Raw genomic sequence first — 17612 nt, forward strand, 5'->3', positions numbered from 1 at the left:
CTATTTAATATAGGTAGGTACTCATTTTTCTAACTTTGAAACCTACAAAAGGTTTGCAACATCTGAATAAAAAAATCGCTTACCTGCCATTTTCAGGTTTACACTTAGTAAAACTACTCGAAATCAACTTAAAACAACGTAGCCTTCCGTCAACAACAATAGTTTGGGTTCAATTAAATAAATTAAGTTATTACAAGCGTAAAAACCAAAAAAAACAATAAAGCTTTTTGAACGTGGCGGATGACACGGTAGCCGTGTCATCTACTCCTATGGCGTATGACACGGCTCACGTGTCACGGGAAAATTGTATGCCGCCACGACTGAAAGTCTTCAAAAAGGTGCGCCGCATTGAATCGGTTAAGACAATTTTAAGTGTATTTTATTGTGATACTAGATGATGCCCGCCATGGGCGTAGCCAGGTTGGGGGGAGGGGGGGGGGGGGGGGGAATTCGTGGTTTTTAACAAAATATGAGCGAACGAACTGGGATTGAATGCCTCCCCTCTCACCCCGCAACTCTCTCCACTTCACGGTTAGGTATGAAACTCGTGAGCATTAACGACCGATCGCTTTTGTAGGAGGGGGCAGCTGCCGTTTGAACTGTCATTTTTCTGATATTATGACGTGTGCAACATGTCGGATTTTAGCCGGATTATTGATTATGTGTGCTAGACGCTAGTATAGTGTGCTAGCGCTAGTATTCCCTATTAACTAATTGTAGAGTTATCTCTTCTCTCTACAATTTTAAAAGCTCAACATAGCCAATTAAAATGGTTCCAATACTTAACAAACGTTTTTTTGCGGTTATTACATTAACGTCACATTTGCAACATATTCGTAATAAAGGGCTTGTGAGATTAATTAGATCATTATGGGGCGATTAGGTCATTTGAAAGTGCATTCTGAGATTAAGACTGATGATGAAAAAGAACCTTTAGCTTCCTCTATACGCATTATATAGAGGACTTTAATGACTTTTTCATAATATGCTTAACGTAATAAGAGTTACCAAATATCTACATCTTATACGACGGATTTCTTAGAAACGCCAATCCGGGCAAAACGGCTAGAGTTACTGAGCATTAAGAGGAGTCCACACCGCCGTTTTTCCATACAAACGTTGTCCCCTGTTTCCTCCCTGGATAATGCCGGTAGAGTTATGATTTTTTCCCTGAATATCTATGGCTACCATTAGCATGTCCCTATGTTTTCTTTTTTTTCATAATTTTATTATTAAAAAAGATAAGAACGTCCAAAAACCCAAAAAATGGCCAGATTTTCCTGTGTTCAAACACCCAGAAAACAAAACTGGTTAAAAAATATAAAAAAATAAAACATAGGAACACAGCTCAAGCCTTGCTTTAATTCTTAATGAAAAAAGTACTTAAATCGGTTAAGTTTTGGAGAAGGAATCAGCGGACAACGAATAGAAGATTTCCTGTTCTTTTATTAGAACTTTTGTCGTGTTGTCTCTTGCGGTGGGAGACTTGAGATTGGTAAGACAGCAATACATTTTCAAATACCTATTTTCAATTTCTCTCGCCCCTGGTGTATCCTCTTAAGCACCTAAGAGACAAGATAAGCATCCTTTAAGATTGTATATAATAATGTTGTGTAGCGACCCCACGTACCCGGGCCGAGTACTCCCAGTGTAGCTCCATGTTCTCCATCTCCGGCTTGCCTTCACTGGCCGGCCGGAGTGAACACTGACAGAGAATCAGGATCTACCTCTGCCTTGGCTTAGCCGGTCGGTCAGAGTGGAGTCGCAAGAGCTTCGGCTCGGAGGGAGGATGTGAAGCGTAAGTGGCGAGTGGGCGACGTGAGGGTGCACCCACAGAGTATCCCATCACGTCGCCAGACGGTGTCACAGTATTACATCTAGATTAAAACTGTGTAACGGGCCTTTACGTGTTGGCTATGGCGCCACGCATGCCTTCCAAAAGTCCGGGATTTAATTGCCCGTGACTCCGTGAGCAAGGAGTCAGGCGCGGTCGCAGCCTGAAATTTTGGGGGGGGGGGGGGGGGGGTCATGTCCCCTGTGACCCCCCCCCCCCCCCCCCCCCTTCGGACCGCGCCTGCAAGGAGTGCTTTACACAAACATAATAATAATAATATCTATGGATTTATTGGATGCTTCACACCACGTCATGGCGTCACCCCTGAAGGACTATTTATACCTATGTGTTACAGGTACCAGACAATGGAAATGTATTTAAAACTTTTATACTATACATATATTTAACATTTTTATTATATCATATACAAAAATACACATCCATGACCCAGGAACATTGAAAACTTTTTTGTTCCGTCGGCGAGATTCGACTCCGCGACCCCCAGATTAAGCCGCCACTCGCTCAACCATTGAGCCACAGAGGTCGTCAATATAATATATAAGCCATTCTCAAAATGTAATCCGCGGACCCCTGGGGCTCCGCAATTCGCAAAAACCTTATGGGTCTCCGCAAGCAATACATAAATTATTTTAGAAATATCATCAGACACCAGCATGGCGACAATTTATGTAGTTATCTAAGACGAAGTTCTTTTTTCACTTCTTAAAAGGGTTCCGCCACCAAAACAGTTTGAGAACGGTAAGCTTCACGGGTTTGAGAAGAAACTTATAATAATTCCAAGGTTACATTAGCAAAAAAGTACCTAAACGTTTCACGAAATTTCCAGACCTATCTAGATTTTTACTCAATACCTAGGTTCGTTCACCGTTGACTATGTTGGTACAAGTACTTTCGTAATTAGGTATTGCTAGTGTTGTAAACTTATATTGCCCAAGCGAATGACTCGAGCTTTTTGCTATTGTGATTGGAAAATGTTTAATTAAATATTGACTATTGTATCGCAACTTTTTATAAAACTATAATTGAGATCAATTTATACAGGTTGTAACAAAGCAGTGATAATATTTAAGGGTGTGTATTACTCCCTGTAATACAGTTCACTATAAGGCTGGCCGCATAGTACATACACTCGTTTTCCGTATGCGCTTTTCGAATTAATTTTCCGTATTCGGACTGGGAATCAGTATAAAATACATTTGCTGATGCACACATAAAGTTTCCGGTCCCGTAAAGGTCCCAGGGTTCTCTTTATCCTGGGAAAATGTACGGTTCCCGTGCTATAAACGAATTTTGGCAGAACGGTGTTTCTCATAAAGTACACTCAACATAAACCATTAATTGTAATTTGTACCGCGTATGTAGGTACGGAATCTTTTGGTGCACGATACGTCTCGCACTTGACGGTCCTTAGCTAGTAAAATATTTTAATAAGAGAATACTTGACTAGTTTCAAAAGAGTAATTTGTGGTTTCTAAGGTGTGGCTTCTAACTACTTTAACCATCTATTAAAGTTAACTACTGGATTACTGTTTTAGGACACTTTACACTTGATAATCTCCGAGATATAGAGTCAAGAAGAGATTACTTAAAATATTTACTGTACACACACTTGGGCACTACAAAATATTCCTTCACCGCTGACCTCTACTTATAATATTATGTTATGGCTCTGCGTTATCTGATCAAGCTCTTTTAACCGATTCCTAATAAAAAGGGGTAGGTTCTATGTTTGGCTTTGGATTTTTGTTCCTCAATACTGCCGCACTCAGAAAGTTAATGATGATTAAACTTCAAAATGAAGAGTTTGACAGATAACGTATTTGGCTTATTTTAAAATCTTAATTTAACTAAGTATGTACAATAATTAATTTTCTTTTATTGACATTACATGAGTCGAACGTCAACTTCATAATAATATTATCGAACGCTTAATATGTCAATTCCATACATTTTGATCGGCGATTCTTTATAGAAGCTATAACGAAAACGGCTTGGCCAAAGGGCAAGGTAACGCAGTAATCTAATCTAGTTCTTTTCTTAGCCAAGTGACATTCGCTCACCACGTTTTCGTCGCCTCTCTCCTAACCCATGGTTATTGGAGCCGAATGAAATGTTTGTGTACGGTGTACCAATACCGTAGATGAATCATTGCACAACCGACCGGTTCGCTTCCTGGTCGCAGGGTACTGGATCATGTAATAATTACCCAACCAATATTTGTGTGTAAACAAACTTAAACTCTTACTAAGGGACTATAATATGATTGGCGTTTAACGGCCGTTCCCAATATTTGATCTATCTCTGGTTTTGCCCTACCTACTAGAGATAGGAATAGCTCACATTATTATAGACATAATTATAATTTATGTCAATTCAATGTTAGCTGCGATCGGTTGTATGTCAAACCAGAGATAGATTGAATATTGGGAACGGCCGTAAGTACTTATCAGATATCTTTGATAGAAAGGCAGAAAAAAACATTCATCTTTGTAAACGATACAGTTAAGGTAAGTACCTAGTCGTTTAAACTTTAAACTCTAGTTAACCTAAAATCTATATTCTAGATAGGCTACTTTTATTACGAAATGCAGTGTTCTCCCCCTTAAGAACTCAAGAAGCAAGCAATTCAGCAAAGTTAATAAGTATAAAACAATTTAACAACTTACTTAAATATTTGTCAATATAAATAAACAAAAAAAGCTCGATCACCACCAGTCCACCACAAATAAAATCACATAAAAAATTAACTGCTTTTCTTTTCTTATGTTTCTCTTGGTGTCTATTTCACCTAGGTCATTATTTATTTAAAAAATTAATAAAAAAAATAAATAAACTCACTTGAATTTCGAATTTTAAATAGGTATGCGCGTGCGACTCCCGCGCCGAACCGACTGTAACAACCCTACCACACGCTACCACTACCACCATACTGACCTTCGCGGTGGTGATTATCACCAATAAGTCACCACGGCCCGGTGCTACGTTATAGTAGCCAAACTAAGGTTTTCGTTTTCCTCATCGTTATGTCAAACCGGAGGTTAAACTGTGATTGACACAATACTTTCGATAAACGGTAGGCGGTACTAGCAATTCGATTAAGGTAAAAATGCTGCATCCTTGATTGTGATATTTTACCAGCAAATCCTGGTTTTTAAATACCCAAAACGGCCTCAATACTATCACCACGATATTGTATAATATTTTAGTACAGTACAATTTAGACTAGCTATAGGGACTTTATCTGTGGCCCGCGTGATGTTAAACCATTTTGAAATTCACGCCCACCGTCAAAATAATATAAAGTCGTCGTGAAAGTCGTGAAATTTGTTTCACTTTTAAATCATTAATTTTGAAAAACGTTATTTTTAAACCTAAAAAATTTTTGTTGCGGCCCGCGACACCAAGACCAAAACATGTTTGTGGCCCGTTTGATAATTGTTAGCTTCGTCCATCATTTGAAAGTCAAAGCACGAACCTACGAATAATAGTATCGTGTGAAGATCACTTAATAAATAGAGAATTTATCTTCTTGCATATAATTGTATGTTCTTTAGCGATTTGTATGCTTACCTGGTTTTATGTGCTGCCAAATCGTTGTTGTGCCTATTTCTTTGTGTTCTTGTTCCGAACTCAGAGACATAAATGTAAAATCTTCTATAAACAAAAATTAAATCGGCGTAGAGTCGCAGCGGCCAGTAGGCCTTGTTTTGAGACTCAAACAATTGGGCGGGAATGCCGCGTCTTGCTCTAACAACGTCATTTCACGTTTGTTGCAGTAGGACGCAACATTCTCGTCCGATTGTTTGAGCATCAAAACAGTTTCATGGTACAAGCCCAGAATCGTCATATTATTATTTTTTTCCACCTACAGCATAGTTCAATCGATTAAGTACAAAAATGTCTACAATGAAAATATGAAACCGCGCATTTGCTATTCCACACTCATTTGCGCTTCCATATTAAATACGCAGCAGATACTTAAATAATAGAACATTTATAGATGTGAATATGATGTAGGTTGGGTGTAGGAAAATGTCATGATGCGTCGCGTCGCTTCGACTCTTCTTGAACAGTGAGAGTTGAGCTAGTCTTCTGAGTGCAGTGTGGGTGAGCCAGTCTGAGTGCAGTGTGGGTGAGCCAGTATATCTGAGTGCAGTGTGAGTGAGCCAATCTCTCTGAGTGGAATCGAATGTGTTTTACTTTATGCAGCAAAAAGCAGAACACTTTTTGGACTAAAAAGTAAGCCAAGAAGTAATGTAAATGCTCAACACTCTCTTCATCTCACAATTTCATCGACACGTAAACTGTATGAAACAGACATTAATATTAAAACACAAGATACGATAGTTATAGTTTTATATTAATAAGTAATTAAAACTATTATTTATATAAATACATTATTTCTATACATTTAGTAAAAATAATAATAACAACTCAAAAGTTCTTAGTGATAATAGGGTATTTGACAGATTTTTTATTTCTATCTTAAATTACTTGGTTGCGATAAAGGGCGTTCGCTGCGTTAAGCGTGCGCCCGGCGCGGCCACCCGTGAGGCATGCTTGTTTCATATCATCCCATAGAGCAGCGCTGCGTTGAGCGGGTCAGCCGTCGCACGATATTACTATGGCGAGCGCACGGCGCGGGCGCCCACGACGGGCGGCCGCGCCGGGCACACGCTCAACGCAGCGAACGCTCTAAAAGTTCATCGAAAGTATATTTTTTTTATTTTAAAATATTTGTATTTCGTTAGAAACATGTAAATAAATATTCAAAATTCAAATAAGCCGCCGAAACGCTTTATTCAACAATATGGCGTCGCGCTTTATAAGTGACGTCACTAGCGTGTAAACCAATATAATATATTTTAATCTGTTGTGCAAACGACATTAAGCGTCTCCCAGACAGACGCGGCCTGGGGTGGCGGTGGCGGTGGCGGCCAGTTGGATGACTTGAGAGTTCTAGGAACGACACAGACACACGCGGCCACGCGGCCACGCTATCCAGCTGACCGCCACCGCCACCGCAGGCCGCGTCTGACTGGGAGACGCATAACGCGCCTATAACGTCATCATGACATTAGCCAATCGGCAATCCGCATCGTTTTCGAATAAGTGGCGCGAGAGACAAAAATATTTTTTTTGTTTTTGGATATATTGATTGTTGTAATTTTTATTAAAACTTATCTAAATCACATAATGAACCATCATTTTATGCAATTAAAGCAAATAATCACAAAAAAATCTTACTGTCAAATAGATAATTACATATTATGTAATTAATTCAAAATTTTTGACATAAGCCCCATACATTATCTGTCAAACTCTTCATTAAATTGAAGTATGGATGGAGGAGAACTACCTCTGTATGTAAAAAGTGTCCGCTGAAATGCGTTAAATTAGGGTGGCGCTACAGTAGCAACAGGGTAAATTTTAAATCATTTAGCAGCTTTTATTTCAGCTATTTTAGGTTATATTTTTCAAAATATATTGGTATTAACCCAGTAATTCTGTGACACGGCTATTCGGCTAACTTCAATTTATATTTTGTCACCAACGGCTACATTCATTCCATACTCTTTGCTGCAGCTAGCGCCACTCTTGGAGGATTTTTCCACTGTTATTTACTGCGTACAGCTGGACACTTTTTCAAATATCCCCCATATAAGATAGTTCTCCTCCATCTACCCTCCATAGACTGCACTAAAGCGACACGACACTTCACATACTTCTATGGAAAACGTTTGTAGAAAGTCAGATTCACGTTTCTAAAACGTCACTTCTATGTCAAGATGATCGCGCATATTTTGTCAGCACCGTACGCGTCGAACCCACCGCATAGTACACGAAATGCGGCGCGTACGGTGCGTGCGTGCTGATATATAGACGATCACCTTAATTAAGTGTCGCGTCGTGTCGTCACGTGTCGCGTAGTGCGGTCTCCCCTTAATAATAGAAAAACAAAACAAAGAATAAATAAAATTCTAAAATCTTCTCAACCATTCATGGCATTAGTTTCTATTCGCTCTGCGGCCATGTCAGTTTGTTGTAGCTTAGCAGCGTAGTGCTGAGTGATGTGATGCGTCAGCTCAGTCTTGAGACGGAAACTCTCCGTGCAATGATCACATCTGAAATTACATACAAACGATAATTTAACATCAATAAGTTAGCTTATGGCAATTCGTATAATGATGAGATTGGTCACTTCTAACGCTGCGTTTCCACTGAAACGGAGCGGAGCTTAGCGGTGCCCGAATTGACTAATCGTGCTATTCCAGCGGAATGACAGCGAAGATTTCGAGAATGGTGATTGGTCAATTCGGCACCGCTAAGCTCCGCTCCGCCTCAGTGGAAACGCAGCCTAATATTACGCAAAGCTCGGAGCAGAGGGCGCTCATAGCCTAACAGTAAATAATCCGACGAAAAACCGACAGGTTGCACCATAGAGTAAACATTATAGCAAGCTATAGAGTGCTTCTAACAAGGTATGAACTGTAAGCACGAGTGTGAACATATTTTCCTATTAGCGTCTTACGATGGCGCATGGAACATCACTAGACTTGCGTTATACGTTTGACAAGTATCTATAGAACTTCTGCTTACGATCGGCACAACGGGGAACGAGCGATGCGCGCGCTCTATAGCTTGCTAATGTATACTCTAAGGGTTGCACACAACATAATATCAGAATATTGACAGTAACGTTGTCAAACGTCGAACAAAACTTTTTGTTTACTGCCTGTACTGGTGCTGCAGTGTAACGTAAAAACATTGCAGTATTTATATCCTGTTTTATTGACAGTTTTTCAATTTGTGACATATGACAGCTGATTGCCAGGGAATTGACAACGGAAGACCCTAATTGGCCCTGCATCTTTGGGTGCCATTAAATTAAGAAGAAGAAGAAAGACCCTATGGCTACATAGCTACGCCTGGTGGCCGGTGGTTGTTTGGCAAGTGTCGGAAACAGTTTTTGAAATACAACACCAGGCGACGCTTCGTGTGTCAAGATCGATTATTATCGATATTAAAAAAAGGCTTATAATTAACTGATCACCAGAAATAGTAACATTTCACAGACAAAAATAGTAAACAATCACCAAAATATAGACCACAATTTTAATGTAAAATGATAACCAAAGATTTAACATTTCGCTATCCTATTTATGTAAAATGACTCCGAATAAATCATTGTAAAACAGAAAATAGTAAATGATCACCAAAATTTGTAAATGATCACCAACATTATACTAGCATTTTAATGTAAAATGATCACCAAAGATTTAACATCTCGCTATCCTATTTATGCAAAATGACTCCAAATAAACTATTGATAAACCAAAAGTAGTAAACGATCACCAAAATTAATAAATGATCACCAACATCATACTAGCATTTTAATGTAAAATTATAACCAAAGTACTATTTTCATTTTGCTATCCTATTAAAGAAAAATGAACTTGAAAATGAAATGTTACTTAACTATCGTAAATAAATAATAATAATATAATAATGATAACGGGACTCAGTATAAGTAGGTGTCCGTCTGTTAACTCTTCAGGTCCAAACTACTGAATATAACATAATGTGGAGTTATTATGCTTTTTTGTTAATATGCTTACGTAATACATTTTTTGTCAATCATAGTGATTTATTTGGACAGAAATATCGCATTGGTTTACTCGCTTTGGTGATCATTTACTATATTTGTTCATAATATACTATATTTGGTGATCATTTACTATATTTGGTGATCATTTACTATATTTGGTTATCATTTACTATATTTGGTGATCATATACTATATTTGGCGTTCGATTACAATTTGAAGTGTAGCCGTGACTAAAATAGCTGGTAGTATTGCAATTTTAGACTTTCTTTTTTTGGTGGTAAATATCTTTTTTTGGTAAACAAGTTTAGGGTATCAGTGCATTTTTTGGTGATCATTATATTTGTTCCCTTAAAAAAACACTATTCAATAGTGATTAAAAAAGGTTTTTAGTATCTACACATTCTTGAAAGACTATAATAACTTATTCTTAGGTTCGGGTCACACCGAACATAAACAGATCGTTATAACAAGTATAGTTCTTGCAATCTACGAGCGCGCGTAGCCCTTATTTGTAGTTCGAAATACAAAAAACATTTTCGCTAGTGTGCGTACCTGACGGAGCAGTCAGTAGCGAGCGAGCCATGTACGCGTGTATAGATATGGTCACCAACAGAACTAAGGGCGCTGCGCGCTCATAGATTGCAAGAACTGTATTTACTACTCACTTAAACAACTTTTCACCAAGGTGCTTCCTACGGTGTTTGACCAGGTCGTTGCTCTGTGTGAACGCTTGAGTACAGATTTCACATACATACGGCTTCTCCCCCGTATGGATACGGTAGTGGGTTTTTAGAGAATAATTGGTTCTGAATCTGAAAATTTTAGTAATACATACTATTAAATAAATGAAATTTATTCTAGTACCAATTATGTAGTTAGTAGTTATTGTCACAAAGCAGAGAAACCCGACAACACATAGACTATAGAGAAAAAATATAGATGACACTTATTTAAGATGCGCTTACACGGGCAATAATTGCTCGGCGACACGAATGGAGCGATCTGGAGCAATTAGTGGAGCAATATGGAGCAATTTATTTCATATCGACCAATGTCATATCGCTTAAATATTTGATGGCTACATCACTCAATATTGTATTGCGCAATATTGCTGCTCGTTGCCGCAAATTGCTTGATGTAGTCGTGACGTCAAAGTTGAAGAGAATTGACTGGAGTTGAGCAACTTTAGTTGCCTGTATAAGCGCGCCATTAGAAATATGAAATTGCCAAATCTAAAATATCAATAATCAATATGTTAGATAACAATTTTGACTTTGTAGCAAACTTTATATTAAATCCATACTTCCATATCCATACTAATATTATAATATAAATGCGAACGTGACGTGACTGTCCATCTGTATGTCTGTTACCTCTTCACAGCCAAACCACTGAACTGATTTTGATGAGTATGTAGATACTTTGAGTCCTGGGAAAGGACATAGGACACTTTTTATCCCGGGAAATGGACGGTTTACGCGCGGCAAACTAATTTTGGCGCAACGGAGTTGCGGGCGTCATCTAGTTTAATATAAAGTTTTATAATGTTTAATTCGAATTAATAAAACACTTTCTCTTCTCTAGTTCTTTGGTGAAAGAAAAAGAAAGAACTGGAGAAGGGATTGCAAAGACAGGACTATGTGGCATAATCTGGAGGAGGCCTATGTCTTAAGACAATCAACAAGGAAATAATTTTTTTTGTATAATTATGTAAACTAGAAATCGCCCAATGGTCGAAATTTGTTGTCGACTACTAATGTCGTTGCAACTATATCTTCACACTTACTTCTTATGACATGTGTCACACTCAAACGGCTTGATGCCTTGATGTATTTTCATGTGCTTGATGACCGAGCTCTTTTTGGTGAATGCTGTATTACACTGCTTACATTTGTGAGGCTTTTCCCCAATATGGATACTACCGTGTGACGTTAGTTCTCCTGTAACACAACAATTTTAGGCATTATTTTGGTCTAGAGTCTAGACCATCCTTTTCCAAAGTGGGCGATAACACCCCCTTGTGGGTGCTGAAGGTCTGAAGGTGTAAGACCCAGAAAAAAAGGAGGCTTTGTGTAGAGGCTTGGGGGGGTTATTTGTAATTTCATTTCATCTGGATGCATTTTAAATTGAAACAATGGGGGGCGCTAAAACATAATTTGTTCTGAAAGTAAGAACCACTAGTCTAGGCAAATTCCAGAAAATTAAAAAATAGGCATATAATAGTTATTACATAATGGGACATAAAGTTTAACTTATAACCAACGCCCAGATCTTGAACATTGAAAACATGATAGTTATCAGAGCCTCATTTTGTTTTAAAATGCAATTAAAAAAATTATGAGTAATATAAAAAAAATTATGACATGACAACTTTTCGAATGGTGTTTGATAATTTTAAAGCATGAAGACAGCTATAAAGAGGTCTTAGCAAAATAAAATAGCTACATAAAAAAACTTACCCTTGCTAACAAATTTTTTTGGACAAAGAGAACAGGCCCAATTTTTTATACCTATATGCCTTAGGTGGTGTTGATTTAAATTAGAAGTAGAATCAAACTTCTTGCCGCAGTACGAACATAGATACATGTTTTTATGATTATGTACTTGTGAAATATGTGCATTGAGTGTTGACTTGGTGGCAAATTTTTTCTGACATACAGGACACACTTTTGCTTCGTTATGCTGTGTCAAATGCTGTCGGAAGAGTTCTCTGGTGGCAAAAGACTTTTTACATAAACTACACTTATAAGCTTTTTCTTCGTGTGTTAGCTCGTGTCGTTTGACATGACTGACTTTACTGAACACTTTCCCACATTTTGAACATGATAGCATTCTCTTCCTTTCAGTATGTTTTCTCAAATGAGCAGCTAATGAAAATTTACTTTTGAATATCTTCTTACAAATTTCACAAGGAATATCACCTTCTTCAGCACCGTCTAATTTGTCATTCGCATCTTGAATTTCATAATTTCTTTCAACTTCAATTTCTGTTTTGATCATTTCACTGCTTGTTGACTGCGACAGATCTGTCCCTTTCTCAACATGTGTCTGCGTATGCAAAGACTTTGCAACTTTAGTTTTGAAACTTTGTCCACAAATTTCACAATTAAATTCACCTTTAATATCTATAGAGGTGACATTGTTCACATTACCACATGTCGTTGTTTGCATTGAATGACATTTTGTCCCTTTTTTCCGTCCGGAAAGCTGGTGCCGTTTTAAATGGCTGACTTTTCTGAATACCTTGCCACAAGTTGGACACGACAGTACCCTTCCCTTTACTACATGTTTCCGCATATGTGCAGCCATAGAATATTTGTTCTGGAATTGTGTTTTGCAAATTTCACAAACAGTACCCTCATTACCAGCGGTTTCTATTTGTTCTTTTTTTAAATTATATTTAATATGATTATCAGCTTCTTCATCATCTGAATTTATGTTGGCTTCTGGAGGAATAACTTCTATTACAATAGAACTTTCCTCGGAATAATGTTCCTCATGGCTTATTCTATTACTTACACTACTGGTAGGCACAGTAAACATAGATTCTTCAATATTTTGTGAAAAATTTGAATGTTTCTTAATATGCCTTTGATAGTTTCCCTTGTTACTAAAGTATTTGTAGCATATTTTACACACAAATTCTTGTACTATTTCACATTTTGGAGCACATGGATTATTCAATTCTGTATCATCACCTAAGCCTACTAGAATGTCTTCTGCACCTAAGCCAACATAATCTTCAGAAATTTCTTTTTTAATTGAATCTCCTTCATTTTCTTGTGATAAGTTATCTTTTGCTGATACATCTTTTAAATTCAAATTATTTTTCATTATATCTTTAGAAGGCAAATTATCTTTTCCTTGGAGCTCTGCCTTAAATTTTATGTCAACATTTTCTATGTACAGTACAAATTGATAAAAACTGTTGAGCTTTTCATAACACAGCTGGCAGACTGCTTTCGGCAGCTGATCGTTTGCATCAAACTGTAAATAAAATAAATAAAACTCATAATTTAAATAGGTAATTTTAAGATATATCTTTGTAAACAAATGATTATATTGTGCTTTTTACCTAGTGTAATAGGATATTTCCTATTACACTAGGTAAAAATTAGTGTATTACTAAGTGCTTCAGAATCATCATTTGAGAGTAGAATGATTAAATAGTATGCATCTCGTATCATACTTACAGTGAGAGCAGTAAAGGAGTGAAGAATTTCAGCAATACTAATGTTTTGTACGTTTCGCTCAAAAATATTAACTGCAGGGATTCCAGTGAAAATTCTTATCATACATGTTCGACAGCGGTCATTTATACACGGCAGGTCTTTAGCAGCCAGCAAATCCATTGTTCAGAAAAATAATTAAGTACACAAGTTTCCCAAATTCTAACAAAAAATACTTAAAAAGTAGGATAACTATCCCAACGGTACACTTTGCTGGGTGCTGAAAATTTGTTTATCTACTTGAAATGTTGCTGAAAATTAAGTATTTAAGTTTAATTTATATACTATTTCGTTAATAAGCGTTAATAAATTAGACGAAACGGCTGGAAACGGCTTCCAAAAATCCAAACAATGGAAAATGGAAATTGAAAATACCTACCATTTTATCCCAAAAATTCAGCGTTGCCAACTATTCAAAACGTTTTCCCCCTAAAGCAACTTCAAAACCCACTAAATTTCAACTAAAACTCCCCAAAAAATCAAAATATTAAAAAAAAAATTGGGCTATGTTCTACTAAGCGCTCAAAACGCTGAAATACATCTTCAACAGGCCAAACAAAGAAACAAACAGGCTAGCAGTTTTTAAATACATACTTCAATCTTTTTTTTTCATTACATACAACGACAACAAATATAATAATCTGTCTGCCTACTGTCAGCTGGTACGACTCAAAAGACTACGCGACTAGGCGACATGTGCTTTGTGTGGCAGTTCTATGCCGCGAGCGACCGCGACCGGTAAAAATTCAAAAAAAATGCTACTTTATGACATAGAGTATAGGTATCATTTTCTACTGACATTTGCGTGGTGACCCATGCTGCCGCCGGCGGCGGCGTAAAAGCTAGTGGTTGAGTAAAATGAAACGGGAAACCCTACTATAGCCTATGTCTTAAAGTGGCGTTTCGTTTGAATTTTCGTCCGTCGCGGTTGCTCGCGGCAAAGTTCCGAGCCACTTCAAGGTTATTATTAAAAAAATATTCCATTCTTCAAAATTTTTATCCCCAAAAATATCCCCAAAATATTTAACCCCCTAAAAAACCCACTAAATTTATTTTTTCCCACTAAATTTAGTGGGAAATCCCCATAGTTGGCAACACTGCAAAAATTGTGTCAACTGTCAAGTGTCAGCTGTCAATCTGTCTAATTTTTTTTACTTATAATGGCACTTCGGCCATAACCATGGCCAGTGTCGAGTATAATAATATTATGGCGGGAAAACAATATTCTTTATTACAATTTTTTCTATATTATCGTCAGGTCAGTCGGCTGGCCAATTCTGTATCGTACATTTGTGAGTTAATCACTGAGTTAGTAACGAAACGGAGGAGTGAGCAACGGAAAGTGTGAGACTTTCCGTTGCTCACTGCTCCGTTTCGTTTGTATGCAAATGAATACAAAAAGTGGCACTTTCGGTTACTCACTCCTCCATTTCGTTACTAACTCAGTTATTAACTCACAAATGTACGATACAGAATCGGCCAGCAGGTCTAAAATCTAAGTATAAAGTCGATACAGTCAAGAAGTCAAGTGGGTCGATTCAGTTAATAAAAGTGGTAGACGCAAGGGCGTCGCCAGCCGATGGCGCAGGGGGGGGGGGGGGGGGGCAAGTTGACTTTACCTACTACAATTCATACTTTTCTCATTCTCTATGAATGAGAAAAGTATGTATAAATTGTAGGTAAAGTCGACAGCACATAAAGCTTTTCACTTGTACTTACTACGAGCCTTACATCTATTACCAGATTTTAATATTATTATTGGCAATATATATTATAATTAGTGGTCGTTGTTTGCATTATATTTGGTAACTTTTTTAGAATCTCTAGGGGGGGGGCAGCTGCCCCTACCTGCCCCCCCTTGGCGATGCCCTTGGGTAGACGCTTTATTGAAACTTTCGATGGAGTTTTGGAGGGAACACAAAAGAGCACGTTTCTGGTTATTACATCACTTTCCCACAATTTCCCACCACGCATTATTCCACATTGGTGACCCTCGACAGAACACGCCTCCTTCATCATCATCATCACTCCCCGCCCCTCCGCACCGCGCCCGCGCCAGGGCAATTTAAAAAAAAACCAGCCATGTGCGAGTTGGACTCGCCCATGAAGGGTGAAGTGAGCAGTAGGTATATTGTATGAAAAAAAAAATGCATTTTTTATTTTTTTTGCACGTAGATCGAGAGCACCTAATGAGCACTTATTAGTAAAATACTTATCAAGGAGCCAGATAATCATTATTAAGGTTTTTGGTTTTGTACACTGCTAGCTGCACATGAAGGTAGCAGTAGATATTCGTATTTATGGCAAATTATTTTGAAGAGCACTAAATTCGCAGTTTGTGCACTGAAAGAGCACATAATGAGCACTTATTAGCTAAATATTTATTACGAAGCTATATCATCATTTTAAAGGTTTTTGGCTATGTACACTGCTAGCTTCACGTGAAGGTAGCAGTAGGTAGTAGCATTTATTCCGAATTTTGAGGAGCACTAAATTCGCGGTTTTTGCACCAAAATAGCACTCAATTAGCACCTAATTAATAACGCAATCCCGAGTTGTTTTGCTAACTTTGTCATGCTAGCTTCACATACGTGATCGAAGGATTAAAGTAAAAGACTAGATGACGCCCGCAAATCCGTTGCGCCAAAAATCATTTATCGCGCGAGAATTATTTACTTTGAGCCCCGGGAAAGGACATACTTACGATACTTTTTATTCCGGGAAAATGTACGCGTACATTTTCCCGGAATAAAAAGTATCGTTTGTCCTTTCCCGGGGCTCAAAGTAAATCCATACCAAAATGTTTCCTTATGGGGGTATTACATTATCATTTATATTGGATCATTTATATGATCATATTTTATAGGATCCAATATAGATGATCATTTGATCATATCTGCATATTACATTATCATATTTCATTGATCCTATTTTACGTCATATGTGGTTTCAATAGCCAATGGAGAGCGCTAACGCTAACAGGTATTGACGTCAGGGTTACTAGATCTCAGAGAATTCGATTTGTAAAAAGACATCATCATTTTTAATATGGCTTGTTTTTTGTTATTTCAGCATGATTATCCAAGTATATAATTAGAAAAATAATTACATTATTTGAAACTTATTAACGAACAAGAAATTAAAAACTCTTTTTTATATTAAATAACTGGCAACACCTATTTCTATGACCGTATTGGATCCTATCTCTCAGCAAATGTCAAAAATCTATGATCAAGGAAGAAATAAATCATGTCAATATTACATTATCCAATATCATTGACTCAATGATCTCGGATCCAATATATATGATAATCTTATATCCCCCTTATTAGCAGTAAGCGGCCATTTGCAAGTTACGTCAAATTTAGTTCTCTTCCCCCGCAGCGGGGGCGCTGATTCCGCTTCAAATAGGCACAAAAAGCAGGTGGGTATCATAAGTCAGTGTTACAATCGCTTCAACGCAACTTAGCTAAGCTGCTATGGAAACACAGTCAGTAAAGTTGCAGAGTTGCAATAGCAGACTAGGTACTACCTACTAGTCTGCAACCATGCGACAACGAAGCCGGGCAGCGCCGCGCGATTTGCGACTTACCACGAGTTTCAATGACGGTAAAAATAGATAGGTATTATACAGGCATTGTTTATAAATAAAAAAAACATGATATTTTTTTATTTTAATTTCGGTATAATATATTTCGGTACATAATACAGTCTGGCTGTTACAAAATATAATTATAATTCATATCTCATTTAAAATGATAATTTAGGCTTTTATTACTAATATTGATGATCCTGGTCTGCGTGTGAAACATACAAATGGGCGATTCCATTATCGCGGGTGCAACAGTTTGACACATTTATAGCGTCCTACAGGCAAAATGAAGCATATTTTTTTAATAAAATATCCCTCGAAGGGATA

At 37.5% G+C, this 17612-nt stretch overlaps 2 protein-coding genes across 3 annotated transcripts in view; both read right to left on the reverse strand.

The window, feature by feature from the left end:
* Window positions 1-4773, reverse strand: part of LOC121734963 (UDP-glucosyltransferase 2) — a 42695-nt gene extending 37922 nt beyond the window's left edge. The window contains exon 1 of the mRNA XM_042125624.1: window positions 4694-4773. The gene's annotated coding sequence lies outside the window, so the exon portion shown is untranslated. The remainder of the gene's footprint in view (window positions 1-4693) is intronic.
* Window positions 4774-7503: 2730 nt separating this feature from the next.
* On the reverse strand, window positions 7504-14087 carry LOC121734960 (zinc finger protein 260-like). 2 transcript variants are annotated; one of them, XM_042125618.1, is made up of 6 exons: window positions 14073-14087; window positions 13658-13944; window positions 11924-13451; window positions 11251-11404; window positions 10130-10276; window positions 7504-7980 (listed from the first exon to the last, which is right to left on the reverse strand). In XM_042125618.1, the coding sequence occupies exons 2-6, from the start codon at window positions 13814-13816 to the stop codon at window positions 7848-7850; spliced, it is 2121 nt and encodes a 706-aa protein (XP_041981552.1). In that variant the 5' UTR covers window positions 13817-13944; window positions 14073-14087; the 3' UTR covers window positions 7504-7847. The 2 variants fall into 2 exon arrangements, with proteins under 2 accessions (XP_041981552.1, XP_041981551.1); XM_042125617.1 differs by lacking the exon at window positions 14073-14087 and having other exon boundaries at window positions 13658-14014.
* Between the last annotated feature and the right edge of the window lie 3525 nt (window positions 14088-17612).

The sequence above is a fragment of the Aricia agestis genome, chromosome 16 (assembly GCF_905147365.1).
Source record: "Aricia agestis chromosome 16, ilAriAges1.1, whole genome shotgun sequence".
In the NCBI taxonomy this organism is placed as follows: Eukaryota; Metazoa; Arthropoda; class Insecta; order Lepidoptera; family Lycaenidae; genus Aricia; species Aricia agestis.